Source organism: Gavia stellata, chromosome 4, assembly GCF_030936135.1.
Source record: "Gavia stellata isolate bGavSte3 chromosome 4, bGavSte3.hap2, whole genome shotgun sequence".
In the NCBI taxonomy this organism is placed as follows: domain Eukaryota; kingdom Metazoa; phylum Chordata; class Aves; order Gaviiformes; family Gaviidae; genus Gavia; species Gavia stellata.
In genome coordinates this window covers 48,734,225-48,756,296 of record NC_082597.1, presented here as the reverse complement: position 1 = coordinate 48,756,296, position 22,072 = coordinate 48,734,225, and the positions used below count along the sequence as shown (strand labels likewise).

Here is a 22,072-nt window from a genome sequence, read left to right as displayed (position 1 = left end):
CTTTTGAGCCCCGACTACTACATACTTACACATAAAGCACAAGCATATCTGGGCAGTGCTGCGGCCCTCCAGCCAAGCCGGTCAGTGCGAGAAAGAGCATGTTGCCCGCAGCCCTTGGGTGAGGCAGGAAACGTAAGGCCAGGACGGGGGGCGGAAGGGGCCGGGCCAGCGGCCGCCCCCAGGAAACACTGAAGAAGGGAGCGGGTCGAGCCGGGGCGCTCAAGCGACGCGGAAGCGTGACCAGGGACGGAGGCCGCACCGCAGCCTGGCGCTCAGCAGGCGCGGAGGGCTCACGGAGGGCCCGGCAGGCACGACCAGGGGAGAGGACCACCCGCCGCCGCGGGAAACCACCAGGGGCAGCAGCTACGCCGGACCCAACCCTCCCGCCCCTCAAACCCCGTCTGTGGGGGAACAGCCCCCAGCCCGCCGCTGCCCGCCCTACCTGAGGCCGCGAAGGAAGCGGCCTCACCGTTACCGGTGCCGCCGCCCACAACTCCCTCCGCCGCCGCCGCCAGACAGCGCGCACGCGCACAGCACACCACCACCCTCCGGCCAGCAAAGCCTGTCGGGAAACCGCCCCCGCGGGACGGCAAGCCCCGAAGCATTTCGGGAGCTGTGGTCCTGGAGGAGCCGCGGGGCACGCTGGGACACGCAGTCCACCGCCGGCGGCGTGGGGTGGCGGCTCGGCGCTGTTGCCCTGGTGAAACTGTTCGCTCGAGCGGGTACGCGGACTGCCCCGCCCGTCTTCCATCTGTGTGGCTGTGCAGCACCTCGGGATTGGGGGTGCCCGGCTGGCACCGTGGCGCCTGTCGTGCCGCCGGAGCCTGGAATTTGCCCGCGCCCACGAGTATCCGGGTCCCCGGGAGCGGAGCCGGCGGGAGAGTTTGATGGCGTCGCCTAGCAGCGGCCTCCGCCGCCACCGCCGTCCGCGGGGAGCGGTGAGGTCAAGGGGCGGGGGGTGTTGTGAGGAAGGAGGCCAAGACCTCTGCGCTGCCGCGGTCCCCGGGGAGCGCAGCGGGCAACCGGGCCGGGGCCGGTGGCGGGGCAGGGCCGCGGGTCCCAGGCAGAAGCGTCGGGGCGCAGGCATCGTCGCAGCGCGGTGCCCGGAGGAGGTTACAGCCCGCTGTGTCTGCTCTCGGCTGATGCCTCAGCTGTGCCCCGCGATGAAGGTGGACGCAAAATTAGGCAGTTTGTTAATTCAGCGGAGTCAGATGAAACGGAGGCAAAATTGCCTCTCAGCAGCATCCTGGAGGGATCACGGTCTGTCACTGTATCATTCCCGGGACTGGGATATACAAATTGGAAGAAAATAGGAACCCTGTGCAAGATCCCATTTTGGTTGTGGCTTTCTAGTTAAGATCTAGTGCTCTGTAGAGCTAGTAGATGAGAGCTGGTCTGGGTAATGTAATTTGAAAATCAGAAGTAGCTTAAGCTGGGTTAGTCCTGGTAAACTAATACGGAGTTAGGAGAGCACATCTCCTGCATGACTGTGCTGCTTCTTGGTATTCAGTCTTGCTCAAGTGTACATGACTCTGTGCTACACATTGTACACAGCTTCATGGGAAAAGAACAGCTATTCCTACTGGTGCTTCATTTCACTGTGATGATAAGGTATCTGCGTGGTAGCTTAGCTGCCTCTTTACATGGTTTGCTGTAGGCAGCACAGGACATTATTGTTGTTCTGACAGTACTTCAGTGTGCACACCAGACCTCCTTTTCTGTCTGCCCTTGCTGAACTTGCAACATCTGGACATTTTATGTATGTTTGATTCCTGAGTAAGTCAAGAAAATCTTGTGGTAACTAATGTCAAATGCACATCTATTTCACACTTTTTGTAGAGCCGTGATCTCAGAGTCTCACTACAGAGATCATCTGTCAACTAAAAGCACAGGTTCTAGTTGAGGGCGAGGGATCAACTAAATTTTATGATGGAAAACTCTTCAGTTAAATAAGTTCTTTATTACTGTCCTTGAGGATGTACATACTGTGGAACATACTGTATGCTTAGGTTGTGCCTCCCCACACACCTTATTATAGCTGGTCTCCCAACAAGTTGGATTATTTTGTTTATATACAGATATGTCTCCTTTTGGATAAAATTTTAGGACTGATACTTTCCTAAGACGTTATTTTATAAGTTAAGAGAAAAAGATATTTGAAAGATGGAATGTAGGAAAAGATTGGCAGTAGTAAGGTTGTGTATTTGCTTTCAGAATAGTTTTTGATTGTCGGGCATTTCATACCCGTAATTCCTACATCTCATTGTTTAAGAAAAAATTAATACTTTTTAAAAAAAACAACCCTTAAACAAGTATGTTAATGAAATCAAGTAGCATTCAATTAACTGAAGTAGGAGTGCCAAGATCAGTATGCGCCTACATGTGATTTTCTCATCTTTTCCTTTGCCATTTACGACAAAGCAGAAAAGCAAAAATGTGTATGTGATGTCATCATTACGAAGCCATGGATTATATGGAATGCATGTTTTCTAAAACATTTAGCAAACACTGAAGAAATGGTAAATATAGGAGAGCTCTCAAGTAGTTCACCTATTCAGAAAAGATGAGGAAAAGTTGATTTTTTTTTTATCCTCTCTTAAGCATACAGCTGGATTTCTAAGTCTTACAGCACTTTCAGACTGCTTAGGCATATTTTTTGGGAAAGTAATACCAGTTCAGCCTTTCGTTAAGGAAGGAAGTTTCAGTTGTTGAGTTTTTAAACTGCTGAATGACGAACAGGGTGCATGATGGAACAGATCTCAAAATATCATGCTCAGCATAAAGCATTTTTACAGTTATTGATTGAGCTTGATTTTTTTCCTATAAAATATATAACCCTGCTGTACCATTAGCTTTTTGAATAATAAAGAATTTAATATACTAGTTAGATTTGCTTTTTCTGAATTTTCTTAATCATTTATGCCATATTCATAATTTAGGGCAATAAGTAGATTAAAAAATGTTCTGTTTTAAACTTGGCAGAATCTAGTTTTTGAAATATTGATAATAAAGGCTAGAGACAGCTCCAGAGAATAGAATAATCCAAGACTTTCAATCCCTTCTGCCTTTTTCAGATACTGCATTGACTTTCAGGTATATGAGAAGTTACTGTGACTCACAGCAACTGGTAGGTAAGCAGTAGAACAAAACTTTGCACCACTTTCTGATCAGATTTTTGTCATTTTCCAGGTTCTTTACTGTCCTTTATCAATTCAACTACTCTAATCAAAAGGAAAGGATATTTAATACATGAGTTTAAGATCTTAGAAATTAATGTCAAGAAATGGATGCTCATAGTATCAAACTAAAGCAGATGTTGGTTGTGTTTTAAATACTAGAAATAATGATTTTGTGACTGTAAGGAGATGTTTATCCTAAAAGGGCTGGTTCAGAGGGCATTCAGTTGTGTTTGTTCATTAACATAAAAATACCACATTGAGAAGTAGGGAGGAAAAGAAGGATATTAAAGTTAAAATAGAGGTTTCACATGTGTCCTGATCTTCACTGTTAGTGTCACAAATTCATTGAGTATGCATGATGTAATTTTAACTTAAAAAAAATGGTTTTGCTATAGTCTCCTTGTTTGCAGTAGACCAAAATGTGAACACAATGTTAATCAGTGTTACAAAATCGATACAGTTATTAGAATCATCTTGTGTGATTTAGTTGCTAGCCTCCTTTAAATCATTTGACATAAAATTGATTGGCACTGATAATGTCTGATAATTGTTATTTTAATTTTTGTTCCAGCAAAAATTATAAATTCAATATGGCACCCATTTTAGATTGGAAGAAGCTTATGAAAGTTGATCCAGATGCTCTGCCTCATCAAGAGGAACTAGCGGACAGATTGCTGGAGACCATGTCCAAGGTACTCAAGGGGAAAACAGAACATAAGGGTTTTATTATGCATTGTTCCCTAAACTGTCTCTGGTCCTTCACATACATAAATGATTTATTTTGTGAATTTCATTGATATTTGTATAAAAACACTGTTGTCTCTTTCCTTAGGTTGATGGGAAAGACTTAAAAACTGAAACTCCGGAACAACTGATACACCTTTTTAAAATTACTCAGTCGCTAATGAAGGTTTGTATTAATCCTCACTTTCTACAATTCTGCAGATGCGTTTTATTTTTTGTTTAAATGAAAGCATCATTACTCTCCGTTTGTTTGGTTTTTTTCCTTCTCCTGCATTGAACACACTGGTTACTCCTAAGGGCATTTCTAAGCTAAATGTGTGTTTGCATCAGAGTATCTCTTGTAGCTGTTGGGATTATGGCACGTAGCAGTGGGAAGTAAAGTGAATAGAACTAACACAGTTATATAATTAAGGAAGTTTAGTTTTATAGATAGAAGATGCAAACAAATATCTCAAAAATTGATTAGATGTTGTAAGTTATTGGTAATGATTTTAACTTTCATGTAAGTTTTTGTGGTAGGTTGATGTTTTAGGGTAAGTAAAAATGTCACCATGAATGAACGAACGCTGCCATCCTAAAACTGATCCTATAAATCTATCATACTTCCTTGTATTTACTCATAAATGTACAGAAAGCAAGAAATAACAGCAGCATAGGTTAGCACATTGGTTTTACAGAGGCTTTTTTACTGTTTTTAATTCTCAGCAGTATGCTTTTGAATGTTTAGGCAGCCCTGTAGAATAATTTACTAAAGAAGATAATTCAGCAATTTGAACTTCTTAATTGTCAGCATGAGGAAAAATGGAAGTGGTTTCATTTGTTTAAAGAGAGAAAATCAATGTTCTTTTGTAAATGTTGTCATCATTTTAAACATGAGGTCTATCTAAAAATCTTTTAATTTACTTTAGTAGTAAATATTTCTTCTTTCTTTACCTATACTTTTTTCCCCAGATGAAAGTTCAAGAGGTAGAGCTGGCACTAGAAGAAGTTGAAAAAGCTGGGGAAGAGCAAGCCAAATGTGGTAAGCAAGCCTTTTTATGCTGTTCCTAAATGATTTGTTAAATTTATTTTTTAGGTTGGTTTTTTTATGTTTAGGGAACTGAATAAAATACCAACTGCTCTGAAGTGAATTGCTTCAGTGAAGCCAAATATTTAGATTAAGTTTAACCATTGTTGCTTTATATACTTTTTACCTTGTGGGTAATTCACTGTATCTGTTCTATTTTAACAGAAAATCAATTTAAAACAAGGGTGATGAAACTTCGAAATGAATTAGAGGTATGTTTTAAAATTTTGTTAGTTTATAGAGTGCTGTTTGGTGGGGTTTTTTTAATGAGGTTTTTTTAGACTAGTATGTTAATCTAGTAAAGAGATGTAATAGCCCTTTATTTTAGCTAATACTTTTTATTGGCTTTTGAATATTCACCAGCCTCAGGTTTGCAAAGAGCTATGCATATATATTGAAGTATATTTTTTTAATACTTGAATAAATCCCATTTATTTTTAGAGATTTCTGGGTTTTGTTGAAAGAAGCTAGTGAGCCTTTCCTGTTGCATTTCCTGAACATTAGGAATGTTAGTCTTAGCATCTGCTTTGGTATTTTAGCTCTTTCTATTTTGAAGAACTGTACTATATTTACAATGTTCTTTTAATGCTCTTAAGACGGCACAAAGATCTGCTGGTGGTCGTGATACTCGTTTTTTGCGTGATGAGATCCGCCAACTGGAAAAACGATTAGAACAAAAAGAGAGACAGTTAACAGATACAGAAAAAGAATTGGAAAAAGAGAAGAAAGTGAATGAACAGGTAAGAAGGATTTCAGCTTGACATCTCTAAAAGCTGTTCTGGCATATCTTTGGAAAAGTTCATGTTCTGAAAGGAGCCTCTGAAATTAAAAAAACTGATGTAGTAGGACCACTGTGCATTCATTTTCTGTTTTCTTTATGGAGTCTTCGTTTTCATAGTTTGTGGTGTTAGTGATACATATAAAGGTTTTCCATCTTGTTCTAGCTTGCTCTTCGAAATGAAGATGCTGAAAATGAAAACATCAGATTAAGGAGAGAGGTTAGTAAAGAATTATTGCAGATTTACTGTATTTTTAACTTTATTTATAAATATATTATTAGTGTTCTGTATTTATAATCTTTCATGTGGCATGATGTTTAATTCTGTTTTAGAACATTTCCTGTTTACTGGTACAAACAGAATATGGAATTTTAATCACATTTAACAAATACATAGTACATCTGCTCCAATGAAACTTAGTTAATTGAGGTCAGGAGCTGTCTACCTTTGAATTTACATAGTCCTACTATGCATTAATTTTGTCTGGATTTTGTGTTTTGAATTTTCAGTATTTTTCTTAAATATTGTTGACAAATAGATTTGGTAGATATTAGAGAGGATTCAGTTTATGCTAGCTGCTTTTGATAAGACTGTCTGATTGGTTAAAAGAAAATTATAAAAAGTTAGAAGTTAACATAACAATAAATGAAAAGATAGAGTTAACATTATTATTGGAATTTTTTTTTAATCATTGTCTTGAAACATTTTTGCTATCTGTTTTTAGAAAAAAATGCATGTTTTATAGCATTTAATACCTGTAATCTTGGCCTCTGAGAGAATAAAACAGACAGCAAAAGTTAAATTAATGTCTGGGGGGGAAACCTGGAGAATCATTCCTCAAAATGCCCTTTTACGTGTGTGTGTGTATGTACGTACATGCATGCACAGGTATGTAGAAAACTATTTTATTTTGTCTCTTTCTTGTTTCCTATTTAGTCTTCCTAAAGCAAACATAATTTCTAATTTTTCATGCTTTGTTCTTTTGGTCTTGTTCTCTCCTTTTTAATCCAAAGAAAAAACGCATAAAGAAAAAGGTGAGGCTTCTAAGTTTTTTAAGAGCAGACTGTAGGAATTTGGATGGGTTTTGACTGTCTTAGCTCTTTGTGTTAGCTTGCTAGAAAAGCAACAACTTTGTCTTCAACTCTTCAAAATAGATTTAAGTTTGGATTGCTTTCTGTGCAGAATGAACAATTGCGTCAGGATGTAGTTGACTATCAGAGGCAAATAGATTCTCAAAAAGAAACAATTCTATTACGAAGAGGAGAGGATTCTGATTACAGAACACAGTTGTCCAAAAAGAACTTTGAGCTTGTCCAGTATTTGGATGAAATTCAGGTAAAATCTATGCATGCTATTGGGTATTTATTAGACTGTTACTGACAACAGTGTTTTTCACAAAGCTATGTCAATTTACAGATCAAGTCATGTGGAATTAGTAATGCAGTTGGGTTCTATGATGCATATACTCTGCATCTGTGAATCTGACAGAGGTAATGAAGTTACTAGCAATGGGAGATGTGTCTTTTATTTGCTGTTAGGATTTGTTGAAATTGATGATCTAGAGGTGAAATACTGTCTTCCGTGCTAATTTCATGTAAAACTTTCAAGTCTTACATTTAAGGTAACTATCAATTAGTGCTTATTCAGGTATTAAGATGTGCGCTTTTTAAGAGCAGGTTTTTCTTTGATTTTGCAGAATTTGACTGAAGCTAATGAGAAGTTAGACATTCAAAATCAAGAAATGAGGAAGAATCTTGAGGAATCAGTGCAAGAAATGGAGAAGATGACTGATGAATATAACAAAATGAAACGAATTGTGCAACAATCTGATAATGTTATGGATCAGTTAAGAAAAGAGAAAGAACAGTACAAATTTCAAGTAAGAACTGACTTTTATTATTGAATATATTTTTTTTTTTAGGTTTATACTGTATTTTTATATTTTCCCATAAATTAAAAAAAATTCAACATATCTAGTTAAAAACACACGCTCTACTGAAATAACACTCTCTAAAAGTAATGTGATCTTTAAATTTGGTGCAAATTTTAAAACTTGACTGCATATCACGAGATTTTTATGTACAAAATGTTAGTCATACTCTGTTCTTAAGAGTCATGACCTTCCCTTGCTGCTGTAATGCTAATCTGGCTTGATGTAGTGTGTTTGTACATATACAAACATTATAGCAATTATAGCAAAACATTTTTGTGATGTGTTGTTCATCCAAATGGTATTTCTAGGTTCAGGAGCTTTCAGACCAGCTGAAAGCAAAGAATGAGGAAGACGATCCACTCATGGCAGCTGTAAATGCAAAAGTTGAAGAATGGAAGGTACTTTTTGATACTTTTTTTAATATTTTTAGGAATTATTTCAAGTGTTCTGATGATATTTTATCTTCTTTTCAGAAAATCTTAGCTTCAAAAGATTATGAACTCCTAGAGTATCAGCAAATGTTGTTTAACTTGAAAGAGAAAATGAAAATGGCCCAACTTGATGTAGACAGAAACAGTATACTGGCCCTTCAGCAGGTAAAGTCTGTGTGAGAAATTACACACACAGAAATTGCCATTCACTAAATATGCTAGTGACCAAATAATTATTTAGTTTTTCATAGTTTGCAAATACTAGAATATGTATTACATATGTTTGAGAATTATGAGATGGATTGATTCATTCTACTACAAAGTTAACTTAATAGTGTACAAAGGAGACTTCTCTTGCTGTAGGTATGAACTGAGCTCTTGGTAGTTAGTTCTGTTACTTTCATATTTATCTTTTCTAACTATTAGTAGAGTGATTGCTTTAACATCTAAGCATTCCTAATTTAATGTTTTTAAATTATAGCTTAGTTTCTGTTCTCTAAATTTGTTAGTCAAGGAAGAGTCTTACCTAGTGTTTTAATTTTTCGTGTTCCTTTGTCTCACCTGATGCCATACTATTAAGTCTGTGGTTCAGCCCATGATAGAGCTAGCTGAATTTAAGTATCTCTCATATTCGTGCAAAATTACATGGTTCTTTATGATTTTGAATTTCCCTACTTTCTTGTAAAACATAAAAAGAATGAATAAATAACACAGCCCATTAGGAACCCTGAAATATACATTATGGAATGCATACTGTATGATACCAGGATGATATCCTGCCTTCCTTCAAGTTTTTTAAATAAATATGTCATGACATTTGTGTTACATGTTGGGCCCTTGTAGACTGAGCAGTATGGTGAGATATATTTATGCAGTCTTGCAAAGCGAGGAACAGATAGCTTCTCAGGAGAGAAAAAACCTTAAGTACAAATCAGCCTCTGACAGTCAGGAGAGGAAGGCAGCTGAAAGTCACTTTGATAAGCAGTTGTTGACTCTGGTTTTAGTTGACTAGATGGCTGTAGAGGTTGCTTTTTTGGATGACCGTCATTAGCATGACATTTTGAACAGTTTTGTGGAAATAAGCAAATTTATAAAGCAGACACTTAGAAATTAAATCAAGTTATTGTACTGTGTTTTAGCTCAAAATAGACTGAGCTTGTTATGGTTCAGTGTACATTTACATTCTAAAGGGTTATGTTTAGCTCCTTACAACTTTACTAAGCTCTTTTACCTTCAGATTTGAAATGTGGTTATATATGTCCTCTAAGAAAGCCTGAGATTTTTTTTTTCATAACATTGGTATAAAGTAAGGTTGGCAGCTCTTGAGATTTTTACATTAGAATTACTTTCTGTAACTTTTTTCTAACTCTCTTTTCTATCTTTTTCCTCTTTTTTCGTTCAGCACAGAAAAAATAACGTTAAGCTCTCTGTGATTTTCTGAAGTTCATGTATAAGCACAGAAATAGTATAATATAACTAGAAGTCACTTTCACAGTTTTTATGTACTTATGGGTTTATATGCATGCAAAATAAGGTGTGATATGCATTTTTAAGAGTTGGGTGACTTGCTGAAAGGCAGTCTGCAATACAGGTGTCATATATGATGGATTGTTAGTCCTCCCAATCTTGAACTTTTATCTCTCGGTTCCCACTGGCAATTGTTTGTGAGGAAGCTGTAAGAAACCTGTATTGTCTGAAACTTTTCATCATACATTGGCTAACTCTTAGAGAACTGCTCCATTTAAAATTGATATACTAAAATACTGCTTTTTGTGTGTGTGTTTGAATGCTTTATTTTTACTCTTCCTTTTATTTTTCCTGCTTTGCCTTTGTATACCCAACTTCTAGACAATATCTGAACTCTATTTTGTAAGTACAGTATATTTGATGTTCTATAAATTGTTTTGTATTAGCTACTTTTAATTTCTTCATTTACTGTACGGTGTTCTATATTGGTAGCTTGCCTGTCAATAAAGAAGAATTCTTAAATGGGGTTTCTTTTTTTGCATGTATAGGGTGTGCAAGAGCGAGATGCTCAGATAAGATTGCTTACTGAGCAAGTCGAACAGTATACCAAAGAAATGGAACAAAATGCATTTGTTGTTGAGGAATTAAAAAATGATCTCCAAAAAGATAAAGGTAACGTGACCATTTTATTTTAATATCTATGGAAAGGAAAATACGAAACCACAAATTTACTGTGCATTCTCCTCTAGAAATACAGAAAAAATATTTGCAGTATTTGAGTAATATTAGTCGTCTTTTTTTGTTGTTCATTTCCATTTATTAAACATTCATGAAGAGTTTAAATTTATTCACAGTACTTCAGTGGGTTTTATGGGTAATACAGTGCTTAATAAAACTATACCTGGTCTGCAAAGGTTAGAGCATAACATAAAAGGTCTCAGCTCTATGAAGAATTGCAAATGAGGAGTCTCATGCAATTCAGAATAAATTCTGATGTCCCTTATGTGCACTTACTTCGTATAAATGTTGTTTGAATGAATGATTAGGGGGAAAAAAAACCCCTCTCATAGGTAGTCTTTTATAATTACTTAATTAAAAAGAGCAGAAAATTAAGATCTTCTTTATAACATCGTCTGAAGTGTTTCTTTCTTGCTTAATGGCTGATAGCAAGAATTCCTAGTTGAATTGTAAACAGATCAAGGTTTTTCTTTCCAGGTCACTCATCTCTTGCTCAGCAGAATCTCATTGGGGATATGCAAGAAAAGTTAAAAATGCTAGAAGAGAGAACTAAGGAGGCTGAGAAATCAGCAGAATTCGCAGAAGCAGATGCTAGAGAAAAGGATAAAGAGCTTGTTGAGGCTCTGAAACGAATGAGAGACTATGAGCTGGTAAACAATTTGTCAGAGTGGACAGGGTATTTTTATACACATTTAGAACATTTTGTCCTTCCTTTTTTTATTGACTGAGTTCTAATTAGAAATTAAATGAATGACTTCTGATGCTGGGTTGTTTTTTTTTTTCTTTTCTTAATAACATTTAGTGGTCACTGACTGCATGCAATTTGTTAGCCATACTTAATGATTTTTACAAGTTGTCAGTTTTAACATTCATATGAGCTTCTGAAGTCCATTGAACAGTAATTGAACACTTAAGATGTGATTCTTCAAAGGATCATGTAGTAAGACTCAGTTTTGAAATATGCAGAGACTCCTCTGTAGTCAAAAGACAGATTTGTAGGATCTGCTTTTTATTCAGTAATTCTTTTTCACTGAGCATAGTGCAGAAGAGTAATACAGGTTGAAAAACATTGTTTCTTATCTGTGTAATGATGAAAGACAGATTCATAATTTATTTTCCTATATCTTCTGTTGGGTGGTTTGTTTTACTTTCAATTTGGGTTTTTACAGGGTATATATGGTTTGGAAGAGGCTGTTGCTGAAATAAAAGATTTAAAAAAGCAAATCAAAATACGAGATCATGAGATTGAAACATTAATTAAGGAAGTCAATAAACTTGAACTTAAAATAAGTGATTTTCTTGATGAAAATGAAGAACTCAGAGAGCGCTTAGGTATGCTATACCCATTATGTTTTCAGTTATTTGTTGTGTAAGAATTGAAATAACATTATATCATGGAAATCTTTTGCTATACTAAGTAACTACTTGGAAATAATTTTGTATATTCTGCTAATATTTGCAAGTAGTTAGTTAGGACAAACTGCATGAATGTACATGACTAAACTTGAATGTACATGACTAAATTTGGCTTACAGGTTACTTTGACTGAAGAAAGTAGGAGAATAGGTTTTGTAGTGCTTTTTTGTTTTGATTCTTCTTTGACTGTACACTGCTCAATTAATTTCATAATAGAGTATTTGGAAACCATAACAACTGAGGTTGTAATGCTAGATTGAAAAACTCAGAGAAAACTTTGGACAGGCTTATTTTTACAGAGAAGAATCTTATCATAAATATAGTTAATTTTAGGTGGCATTTTATTGTATTTTGGTTTTTGAGTAACTGAAGTAAAATTATGCTTTCTTCTGGTTACATGGAGCATAAGATGTGTGTACGTATATAGAAATACTTCTATATATTCAATTATCGTATTTTTTTAATTCTACTTGACTAGTTACGTTCTGATTTAAATTAACTGCATTCTAATGATTACTAACATTAATGGTCCTCCTTAATGAATAATTATACAGCATATACTGTGTTTTAGGTCTTGAGCCAAAGACAATGATTGATTTAAATGAATTCAGAAACAGCAAAGCACTGAAGCAACAGCAATATAGAGCTGAAAACCAGATTCTTTTGCAAGAGGCAAGTGATAAGTCCTATTTTTGTGTAAGAGCTACATAACAAAAATGTATTTGAACAAAATGAAATATTGATCTGTGAATAATAATATGCAGATTGAAAGACTAGAAGAGGAAAGAATTGAACTGAAAAAACAGGTTCGTAAGTTGGCTCAGGAGAAAGGAAGAAGAGTTGCAACAATAGGTAGGTTTTTTTATTATAAACTGTTGTTTCAAAAACATGCTGTCTATACTTATTAATATAGCTATGTTATATTTACTCATTTGTTTAAATTACAAGGCTAAATACATTTCATTGAATCTGTAGGAAGAGATAAGTGGTTTTGTATTTCCGTAGTCTTACAGCCCAGTAGCTTTTTGACTTGTGAGAGCTAGTAATGCATCACTGAGAGTTGTGTCACTGGCTTGACTCGCCATGATTTCCAGTAAATCTATGTAAAGTATGTGTTTCAAAAATCTTAAAATTTCAATTCTGTGCCACACAGGGAAGCATAATGTGCTCAGATGGAAAGGTTTACAGCTCCCTACTTTGCAGGTAGAAAACTAGAACTCAGATATACTAAATGGAATGTATTCCCTTGTTTGGACACCAATTAAAAATTCGTAACCATTTATTACTTGTACATTTACTTTACTACAATTAGGACTGGATGCTGGTGACGTGCAGATAACCGATAGCTTTACCGAAGAGAAGGGAATGAATAAGAGGAAGTTGGATTTCTTGAACAGATGTGATTTTGCTGAAGTAAAAGCAAAGGTTGGTTCATAAAGCAAGTTCATAAACATTTATTGTATCTCTCTTTCAAAATAGAAATGTTATTTTGTAGATATCCGTTCATATATTTCTCTAGGTGCTTTTATTAACTGCTTTTAAAAAATCCAAAAATTAATAATTGGTAATTTTTTTAGAAGACTAAAGAATATTTTATATTTTTTGTGAATATAGGCTAGCAGCTCATGTAACGTGGAAGGGGGAAACACACTTGCAGATAGAGAAGCACCAGTTAGAATTTTAAAGGCAGAGAAAGATCTAGCTGAAAACAGTAAGGCTGTGGGAAATCTACCTAGAAGAACTTCTGGCATACTTGAGAATTTAGATCACTTGGAAAAAAATAGAAATACTTCTTCAGTTCATTTGGGTTCAAAACATGTGACAGAGTGGCAGCTAGTTAATGACAACTGTAATTCTGAAACTTTTAGTATAAAAGAGCTTTTCGTACCACCAGAGCTACAGTTCACACAGACATCAGGGATAACAGATTATACAGACAATAGAGAGATGTCAAAAGACTTAAAATCAGACTACACAGGTTCATTTCCTGCTTATCAGCGAGTGTGTCAGACCTCAGAGGTAAATAACCGAAATTACAGAAACAAACCATCTTTTCAGAATCAAGGGTCCATAACTTCTAATTCAGACCAGACAGGTCAGGAAAATTTTTGCCCAGGACTATCTCTCAGCAAAAACTCTCTGATTCCTTGTGCATCTGCTCTTGGAAAGCCAGTAACGCACAAAACACGAATAATAACATTGAAGAATAAGCAAGACTATTCGCCAGTAAAGTTTTCTGATTTAACTACCTTTCAAGAAGATAGAGAAGGAAACAAATGCCTAACAGAATTGTTGCAAGTAAAATCTTTGGAAAGTGAACTTGAAAATGGACAGTCAGAACACTCAGGTCAGGTAGATCCTGTTGAAAATCTCGTAGAGCAATTGAGGAGAGAATTAGCCCTTCTTAGATCACAGGTGAGACACCTTTATTGTGTGTGTATTTTTATATCTATTGCAGTTATTTAGAAGATAAATACAAATAATAAATAAGTGTTACTTTACTTTCATTTTTATTAACTAAAGCTATAGGATAGTTCTAATAGAATTTGGCATTTTTTCTTCTAAAAAAAAGTGACAAGTCATTAATTTGCAGTTTATTTGTTGACATGGGATTGAAAAATGTAAGCATATATTTTCATTCTGTTGGTGGAAAAAGTTTGCACAACACCCATGCACACGCACATAGATGGGTACAAAGAGAGAACAGTTTTAAGACCTCACACATGTTTGTGTAAACAAGGTACTCATCACTTTTCTTATTAGTGCATACAGTCTTGCATCTTGTACAAATTAATTATTGCAACTGTATTTTAAACAACATAGTTTGAGGATTATTTTTAAAAATTGTTTTAAATAAAGACGGAGAAATACAAATGGTAATTTACAAGCATTAGTTGAATGAAGTAGGCACTGAATCAGTCCTTTGGTTTGAAAGATAGAAGATGAGATTTCTGTTAAAAGATGCAGATGTTATTTGACTAGAGGACATCTCCTACCTCCAGAGAGAACACATGGTATAAAGTTAGACTTTTGGAATGAGAAAGGCCTTTCCTTCTGAGAAACATCTAAGAAGTTCCTGAGTTGGTTCTTTTGTCCTTTTATCCATTTCCCTGCCAACTGACAAAGACAATGTATATCTGTTTTCAGAAAAAAAGATTTCCAATTAAGAATTCTATTATTTATTAAAATGATCTCTAGTGATAAAATCTTAGGTTCTGAAAGGGGTTTTTCAAACCTTTTTATAATCAGTGAAAGAACAGGTTGATTTCAGGATGCTTGCTGTGGTTTGTTTTATTCACATGATAAATCATCTAAAAAAATTATTCACTGGTAGTTTCCTAAATTGGTACCATGAAATGCTGTGTTAGTTTTCTGTGTAGTGGAGGACATTGCTTTGGTTGCTAGAGATACTTTTGGAGCATAGATCAAGCCAATCCCTCAGAGTCTCACAGACTTTTGGTCTGTACCACACTGTTGTTCCAACTGCTGCATGACCCAAGAATACATGTTTCCCTAGACAGTGTTATATCAGATACACCTTGTGTAATTCTTCCAGTGAATCAATCTCTGTTGCCATTGCATTTCAGGGAGGAGGTTCATATATGGACTGGGAAATTTTCATGAAGGTATACTCCAAATTTCAAAAAAGGCTGGGTCTAGACCATTAGATTGCTAAAATTAGAATCTGTGTATATTTTGCCTGGGAGAAACCATCTAAGAATGTGATGAGGAAACATCACAGTAACAATGTATAAGATAAGCAAATAGGTCTTTCCTATCTTTAACTGAAATGTTTTGGAACTGATGGCATTTCTATTAGGCCCGTTGAGCAATGTAATTCATCAATGGAAAGTATAAGTCTACATACATCAGGCTTTTTTCAATTATACAACAGTTTTTCCATGCTGGAGGAGTATGCTTTGCTGTTGTGACTTCTCTTAAAATACTGTATTAGCCAAGCTGTGGAATGAGTAATGCCAACTAATTGCATTTTCAGTAGAAAAAAAGTTTTTTTATATTTTGGAAGATAAGTCTTGGAAATATAATTTTTTTATATAAAAATGGAGATAGAATCCTATACTAATAACTTACTGTTGAGGTTTTTTTAGAATGGGCAGATATCCAGAGATTTGTTGATCAAGAGTATGCTAAATAGTTATACAGAATTAAATCTTGAAAGATGCAGAAGACAGGCAGTGCAGGTAGTACAACGTTTTAAAAAAAACGAAACAGGATAAATATTTATATAAAGCTTATTCATGGTTTAAATAATTTTTTCCTGATAATTTTGTTGCTGTGAAGATGAGGCTATGTCTTTGATTGTTACCTTCAGTGTAACACCTTATTTTGGTTTACATACTGTGTAATTTCACTGTTGAATATATATGGATTAGCAATATTTTCAAGCATTTATTCTCATTTAACCACAGAGTCTTAACAAAAATTCTAATACTAAAATTCCTAAATTGCAATTTTTGAGTCTTCTTTGTTCTTTGTATAGAACGAGTATCTTACAAATGAACTAAGTGTGAGAGAGAGAGATCTGGAGAAGAACAGGACTGTAATAGCCAAATTTCAATCTAAATGTAAGTTGCAACCTGTTTTAAGACTAGGGAATATTATCAGGTACCTGCAGATACTTTGCTTATTTAGTTGTTCTGTTTCTGTAATTGTGACCACAAATATTTGACTTTATGTTTTCTGTTTTAAATGCAGTTTACTTTGGTATCTTTCACAATGATTGAATTTGCTGTGTATATAGAATGTTATTATACAATCATTCTGATATACTTCTGAACTGTGGAAATTGTGGTTGTGAATTGGTCCAGGTGTGAACACAATGATTACAAAACAATGAATGTAAATGGCATTTTTGAATCGTAATTTCTTTGAATTCTCATTAGTGACTTTTTTTAAATTTTGTGTTTATATCAGTGTATATCTTCGTGTGTGTATAAATACATGTATAGTGTTGCTAATTTAAAACTTAAATTAGTGATAGTAAATGAAACATAGTTTATTCATACTAAATACATTAAACTGGCATGTCTCATGGTTTTTCTTTCCTGAATCAGACCTAATAAGGGCTTTAATTCTGTGAGTTATCCCAATTATAACAATTGTACAATTTACTTGTGTAATTGTAGTGCTTTTCTGGCTCCAGGGAAGTGTTGGGGAATTAAAGCCACTTGCTGCTTATGTATATACGTATGTTAGCTGAAGTTGCACTGCTTGCAAACTCTGAAATAAAAATAATGCTAATTTCTCCAGACAAGAATCTTAATTTTTTCCCAAAGAATGTGAATTCTAAAAATTCTTTTTGACTTTTCAAAATACACTTGGTGAAACTGCTCAAACTGTTCTAAATTTTGCAGTTCACTCCTGGGTCCTCAGGACAGTTAGCCATATTGTTAAGATGCAGAGAATGTCCTGACAGGTTTTCTGTTTTTTTAAAAATTTCCAAGCTTCTTGCTCTGTGCTGGAAACTCTGACATTCCACTGACAGACTAGTGGCGGCAGGAAAATTGTATGTCTTGAGAGTCCTTATTACAGCCAAATAATGTAAATGTTCTTTTTTCCCAGTCTGCAGCAGGAATTCAGGCAATTCCTATATACTTCATTGTTACACCCAAACATTTCCAAAATAGCCACATTTCTGGATTTGTGAAAGCCAGTCAGACAGGCTACTAAGAAGTGAAAAAAGGTGTCAGGAAGCATTGAAGACTGGAAGGTTCAATAAAGTCAAATGTGTTCCCATGAAGCATTTCATTATTGTTTTGTTGGTATTTCTCCACCAAAATACACTCTCCAGATGATCCTAGCAGCTCTACTTTTAACTTCCTAATTGGTTATGTCTATATGTAATATGAACATTCTTTTTATATATCAAATCAACAAGTATTATGATGAAATGTCCTAGGAAACCTTAACTCATTTTTTAAGTGCTTTTAGACACATTTACAATTTTTATTACAGTAAAAGAATTATCAGAAGAGAATAAACAGCTTGAACGAGGAATGAAAGAAATCCTGCAAGCTGTCAAGGAAATGCAGAAGGATCCTACTGTGAAGGGAGGAGAAACAGCCTTAATAATCCCTAGTCTGGATCGTTTAGTTAACGTAAGCTTTCTTTCTAAAGTATTCTTTAGCTTTATAGGTTTTACAGGGTTTTGTTTTTTTTTCTCTTCAATTACTCAGTTATTGTATAATTAAACAGTAGCTTCCTTATACATAGACTTCCTTAATTACAAGTAGGAGTACATAGTGTGATACCTCTTTAAAAATGCAAATTAAAAATATACAGCAAAAAGAGATTGCCAATAAAAAAAATTTTAAAAAAATTTCAGCTGGATAGTATAAAACTGTCTGGCAAGTTTATTGTGACAGTCATAAAGCTTATGTAAAAGTTTGTTTGCATGTCTTTTATCTCTATGGGACCTGCAGGAAATGTTGAAGAAAAATTGTTTATTCAAGCATCTCGCCAAAAAATCAGTGTTTTTACAGGGAAATTTAACCATTTAAATCACTGTCTATGGCAAATATACCATCAGGAAACTGATAAGTAGATTTTAAAGCATTAAAATTTCATGCTTTTTTCTAATTTCATGTAGTCTAAACTTGAGGGCTCCAGTTTATTATGAAAAAACAAAGCTTGTCTGCACTTTTTCTCTGTTTTGTTAATCAAATGTTTACTGCATTAGGCAATGGAGTCAAAGAATTCAGAGGGAATCTGTGATGCTAGTGTGCACTTGAAAGCTCAGGTTGACCAGCTTACAGGACGAAATGAAGAATTAAGACAGGAACTGAAACAGACTCAGAAGGAGGCAACAAATTTCTCTAATCAGCTGGCAAATGCAAATGAAAAGGTATACGATTTATTTTATACAATTTATTTTGTACTTGAAAAGTGGCTTCTCTGATAATTTAGAACAAAACGACACAATCTATAAGATACTGAATTTAGCTTATGTGAACAGTGTAATTATACAAATCTTAATTAAATTTATGTATTGGATCTACCAATTTGTCCTTTTTAAGTTCAGATCTTACTCTTCTTAATGTTACTTTATCCTTGGAATATCCTATCATGTTAAACACCAAGCATGCCTGTCTTTTGGGGAGACCTGTGCCCAAAAATGCTCACAGATTTCTTTCTTCAAAAAGCCAGTAGTCTTGCATTTGTTTTTTATAAATAAGTAACAGAGATTAAGTGTTCTAAAATGATGAATCATTCTCTAAAATCCTATATCTTGTTTTAAGTTGTACAATTGAATTTGTGGAATCCTTCTTCCAGGGCAGAAATGAGGAATGGAATATTATCTTACAAGAAGCCAAATTTAAATTTGCCTTTTACAACAGCTTTGTTGATGCAAAAAGATTTGCCAGTAATTAATATTCTAGAACAGTGTCTTATGTACTGTTAGAGTACAGAACCAGAGAGCTTTTGAGAAGTTAAATGAAAAGGCAAAGATTTATTTAGAGTAAACCGTCAAATAACCACTGCAATAATTCTATCCAAAGCTTCATCTTTTTAAAAGGAATAGAAATGCACTGTGTTTTAAATGATTTGGAATAAAACTGTGGTGAATCCTTAGATATGTGAAGCTGCCCTGATTGCTGGAGTCATTTGATAAATTTGGCTTAAGATATCATGCATGTAATGATTTATGGAATCACAGCATTTTGAAAAGGTTGCTTTAGAGAGCATTTGAATGCTTTAGAATATAAGTGGAAGTGAATTAGGTTGTTAATAACAGCTGCTGTAGCATAGGAAAACAATATATTTTCCATCAGTGATTTTTTTTATTTAAAATTTTTTAATTAAATACCAAGAGCTACTTCTTTATATTTTTGTTTATTTTCTTTAGATTGCACAACTGAATAATGAAATTTGCTTATTACGTCAGTCAGAAGGTACCAATATTGTCTTCCGAACCGTGAATCTTCCAGAAGGAATGGTTCCTTCAAGTGTTAATATGATTAACTCTCTGAATGAATATTTAATACGTCTCATACAGGTAACTCATTTACTCCTTGATATCAAGAATATTTGTAACATATAGCTAATTCCTCCAAAATCTAGTTCCATGCCATGTATGGACATGGGAGAACTCTCCAAAATTATTTTGAAGTTCTGACATCCAGTAAACTCTTTGGGCTATTCTATTTTTTTAGAGCTGTAAATACTTTGCTGTGTTGTAAACCTGGAAGGTAATACTTTATTAAATTTTTGACAATTTAGATTTTTTTTGGTTTAAATCTGAATTTTGATCTAAATATTTGCCCACTTTTCCTTCTACTTCTGCAGTTGTACTCTTTCTATGAGAAATTATTTCTTACTGCTGTCTGGATTCCACACCTGAGTCTGCATGTGCAAATCCTACTCTGAACAGTTTTTCTCTGTACAGCAAAGGTCTCTATTTATTTACCATATGAATTTTCATTCCCTTATTTGTCAAAAATATGTCAACATTTGTAAAAAGAGGCATAAATACATTGAAACCGGAGCCAGTGATTCCCACGGGAAGCATAGCAGACAACCATATAGTAAAGAAATATTAACTCTTTGAGAATTGGAGTAAAAAGAACTTACCTTTTTATTATTACTGAATTATTTTGTTTCACTTTGATCACTTTTGTTGATTAGAGAATGTTTTTCAACTGTATATGATTATAAAGTAGAATAATATTTGGGAACACGAGAAGAAAACATCACTTTCCAGTTAGACATGCAATTATTCAAAGTATTCTTTGTGGGCTAGCAACATGTCATAGTGTTTTGAACTTTGAGTGCTGTAATCCACAGTGCAGTTATGCACTATTTCACACCTATTAATATGAATGCCAAAGTTTATTGGACTTTTTTTTCATCTGTTGCTTGTAAAGAAAATACACATTTCATATCTGCAGTTCACACAGTTCATGATAGAAGCATCTATAATGAAAAACACAAGGGAGAACTGCCATTTTGATTAATCCTTTCATGTTTAAAACGTATATTAATCACTTCAATATTTTCATTTGGAAAATAATCATTAGGAACTGGAAAATAAAGAACAGTTACTTAAACAATTAGAAGATGCAGTAGGGGACTATAAGCGAAAATTTGCAGTAATACGTCATCAACAAGGCTTGCTGTATAAAGAATATCAAAGGTATTGTTCTCTTTTCTGAATTATGAAAGTTCTACTATCTAAATGTTTAATAATTTTGAATACGAGATTTGCTGCTGTATTGAAGTAGTTCTTTGGTTAATGTCATAAATGCTGCTGCTCTTGGATATGTACTCCATATATTTTCTTTAGTCCTGTAAGGATTCAGAAAATTCTTACAAAAACATTTTCTGCTGGACTTTTTTCATATTGCATACTATATAATGAGGATTGCATTGTGCTTTCTGCATCTGATATCTTGTATTTTGTTAGAACTTAATATTATGGCCTCTTCAGTCTCTTTTTTTTTTCCTTCCAAGTATGGGTCCTAGCAGTTTTTCTGAGGGGGGGGGGGGGAAGGAAAACTTATCCAAATACAATCAGAGATCTCTGTTACAAAATTTCAGATCATCAGGACTTGGTAGTTGGTTTTCTTTCAGACTCTTAGTTCCTTTATATGCTTCATTGAATCTAATTTCTATAAAATGTTTCTTATGATCAAAAAAAAAGGATTTTCATCTGTTAGGAGCATAGGGATGATTTGGGTTCTTCAGGTAATAGACAGTTGTGTCCTCTCTACCTTTGGATTGGAATGAACAGTCACCGGACGGCTTTTGGAATAAGGGTGTTTTATCTTTTAGGACCTTCTGTTTATTCTTTGAATCAGTTAAGACTTCCCAGGTAACATTATCTCTGTTTGAGGCATTAAAGATAACAGCTTTTTTAAAATACTGAAGGCTATAATATACTGCCTCATTTACTACTGGATTAGATATCTCCAATGACAGGGATAAGATGATGACTCAAGGCTCCTTCTCCAAACCTGTTACAGATTGAAGTTAGGCGAGGAGGTTCTTTGACTTGGCATCCCATAAAGACTCAGTTTCAGAACATTTTCTTTCCTTTTCCTCCATTTTCTTGCATTATGGAAGAAACTAAGGGATCTTCTTTGAAGATAAAATACTCCTCCTGAAATAAATTATTTGTTTAAACTAGCCTAAACCAGCCTATACAGTCTATAGGAACTTCCTTATTAGACATGTATAAACAGTTCATAGTCTTTTTTGTTTCCAAATAAATAAATAAAAGTAGATAGAGGAGAGTAGTTTGGGCCAAAGCGAAGCTAAATCTTTTTATGTTTTTGTTTGTTTTTCACTGAAATAGAAAA

General features: G+C 34.9%; 2 protein-coding genes across 4 annotated transcripts in view; one reads left to right on the top strand and one right to left on the bottom strand.

Moving 5' to 3' along the window:
* TMTC3 (transmembrane O-mannosyltransferase targeting cadherins 3) overlaps window positions 1-475 on the bottom strand; it is a 50,661-nt gene extending 50,186 nt beyond the window's left edge. For all 3 annotated transcript variants that reach the window (XR_009483958.1, XM_059816681.1, XM_059816682.1), the window contains exon 1: window positions 443-475. The gene's annotated coding sequence lies outside the window, so the exon portion shown is untranslated. The remainder of the gene's footprint in view (window positions 1-442) is intronic.
* Window positions 476-3,769: 3,294 nt separating this feature from the next.
* The window catches only part of CEP290 (centrosomal protein 290), a 50,835-nt gene continuing 32,532 nt past the window's right edge, over window positions 3,770-22,072 (top strand). Inside the window, exons 1-22 of the mRNA XM_059816686.1 lie at window positions 3,770-3,871; window positions 4,012-4,089; window positions 4,875-4,944; window positions 5,155-5,201; window positions 5,586-5,729; window positions 5,934-5,987; window positions 6,782-6,802; window positions 6,951-7,103; window positions 7,465-7,647; window positions 8,010-8,099; window positions 8,175-8,297; window positions 10,148-10,271; window positions 10,815-10,987; window positions 11,507-11,669; window positions 12,325-12,425; window positions 12,518-12,605; window positions 13,066-13,178; window positions 16,255-16,339; window positions 17,730-17,872; window positions 18,454-18,618; window positions 19,621-19,770; window positions 20,792-20,907. Of these exons, the coding sequence (XP_059672669.1) occupies window positions 3,770-3,871; window positions 4,012-4,089; window positions 4,875-4,944; window positions 5,155-5,201; window positions 5,586-5,729; window positions 5,934-5,987; window positions 6,782-6,802; window positions 6,951-7,103; window positions 7,465-7,647; window positions 8,010-8,099; window positions 8,175-8,297; window positions 10,148-10,271; window positions 10,815-10,987; window positions 11,507-11,669; window positions 12,325-12,425; window positions 12,518-12,605; window positions 13,066-13,178; window positions 16,255-16,339; window positions 17,730-17,872; window positions 18,454-18,618; window positions 19,621-19,770; window positions 20,792-20,907 (2,486 nt within the window). The remainder of the gene's footprint in view (window positions 3,872-4,011; window positions 4,090-4,874; window positions 4,945-5,154; window positions 5,202-5,585; window positions 5,730-5,933; window positions 5,988-6,781; window positions 6,803-6,950; window positions 7,104-7,464; window positions 7,648-8,009; window positions 8,100-8,174; window positions 8,298-10,147; window positions 10,272-10,814; window positions 10,988-11,506; window positions 11,670-12,324; window positions 12,426-12,517; window positions 12,606-13,065; window positions 13,179-16,254; window positions 16,340-17,729; window positions 17,873-18,453; window positions 18,619-19,620; window positions 19,771-20,791; window positions 20,908-22,072) is intronic.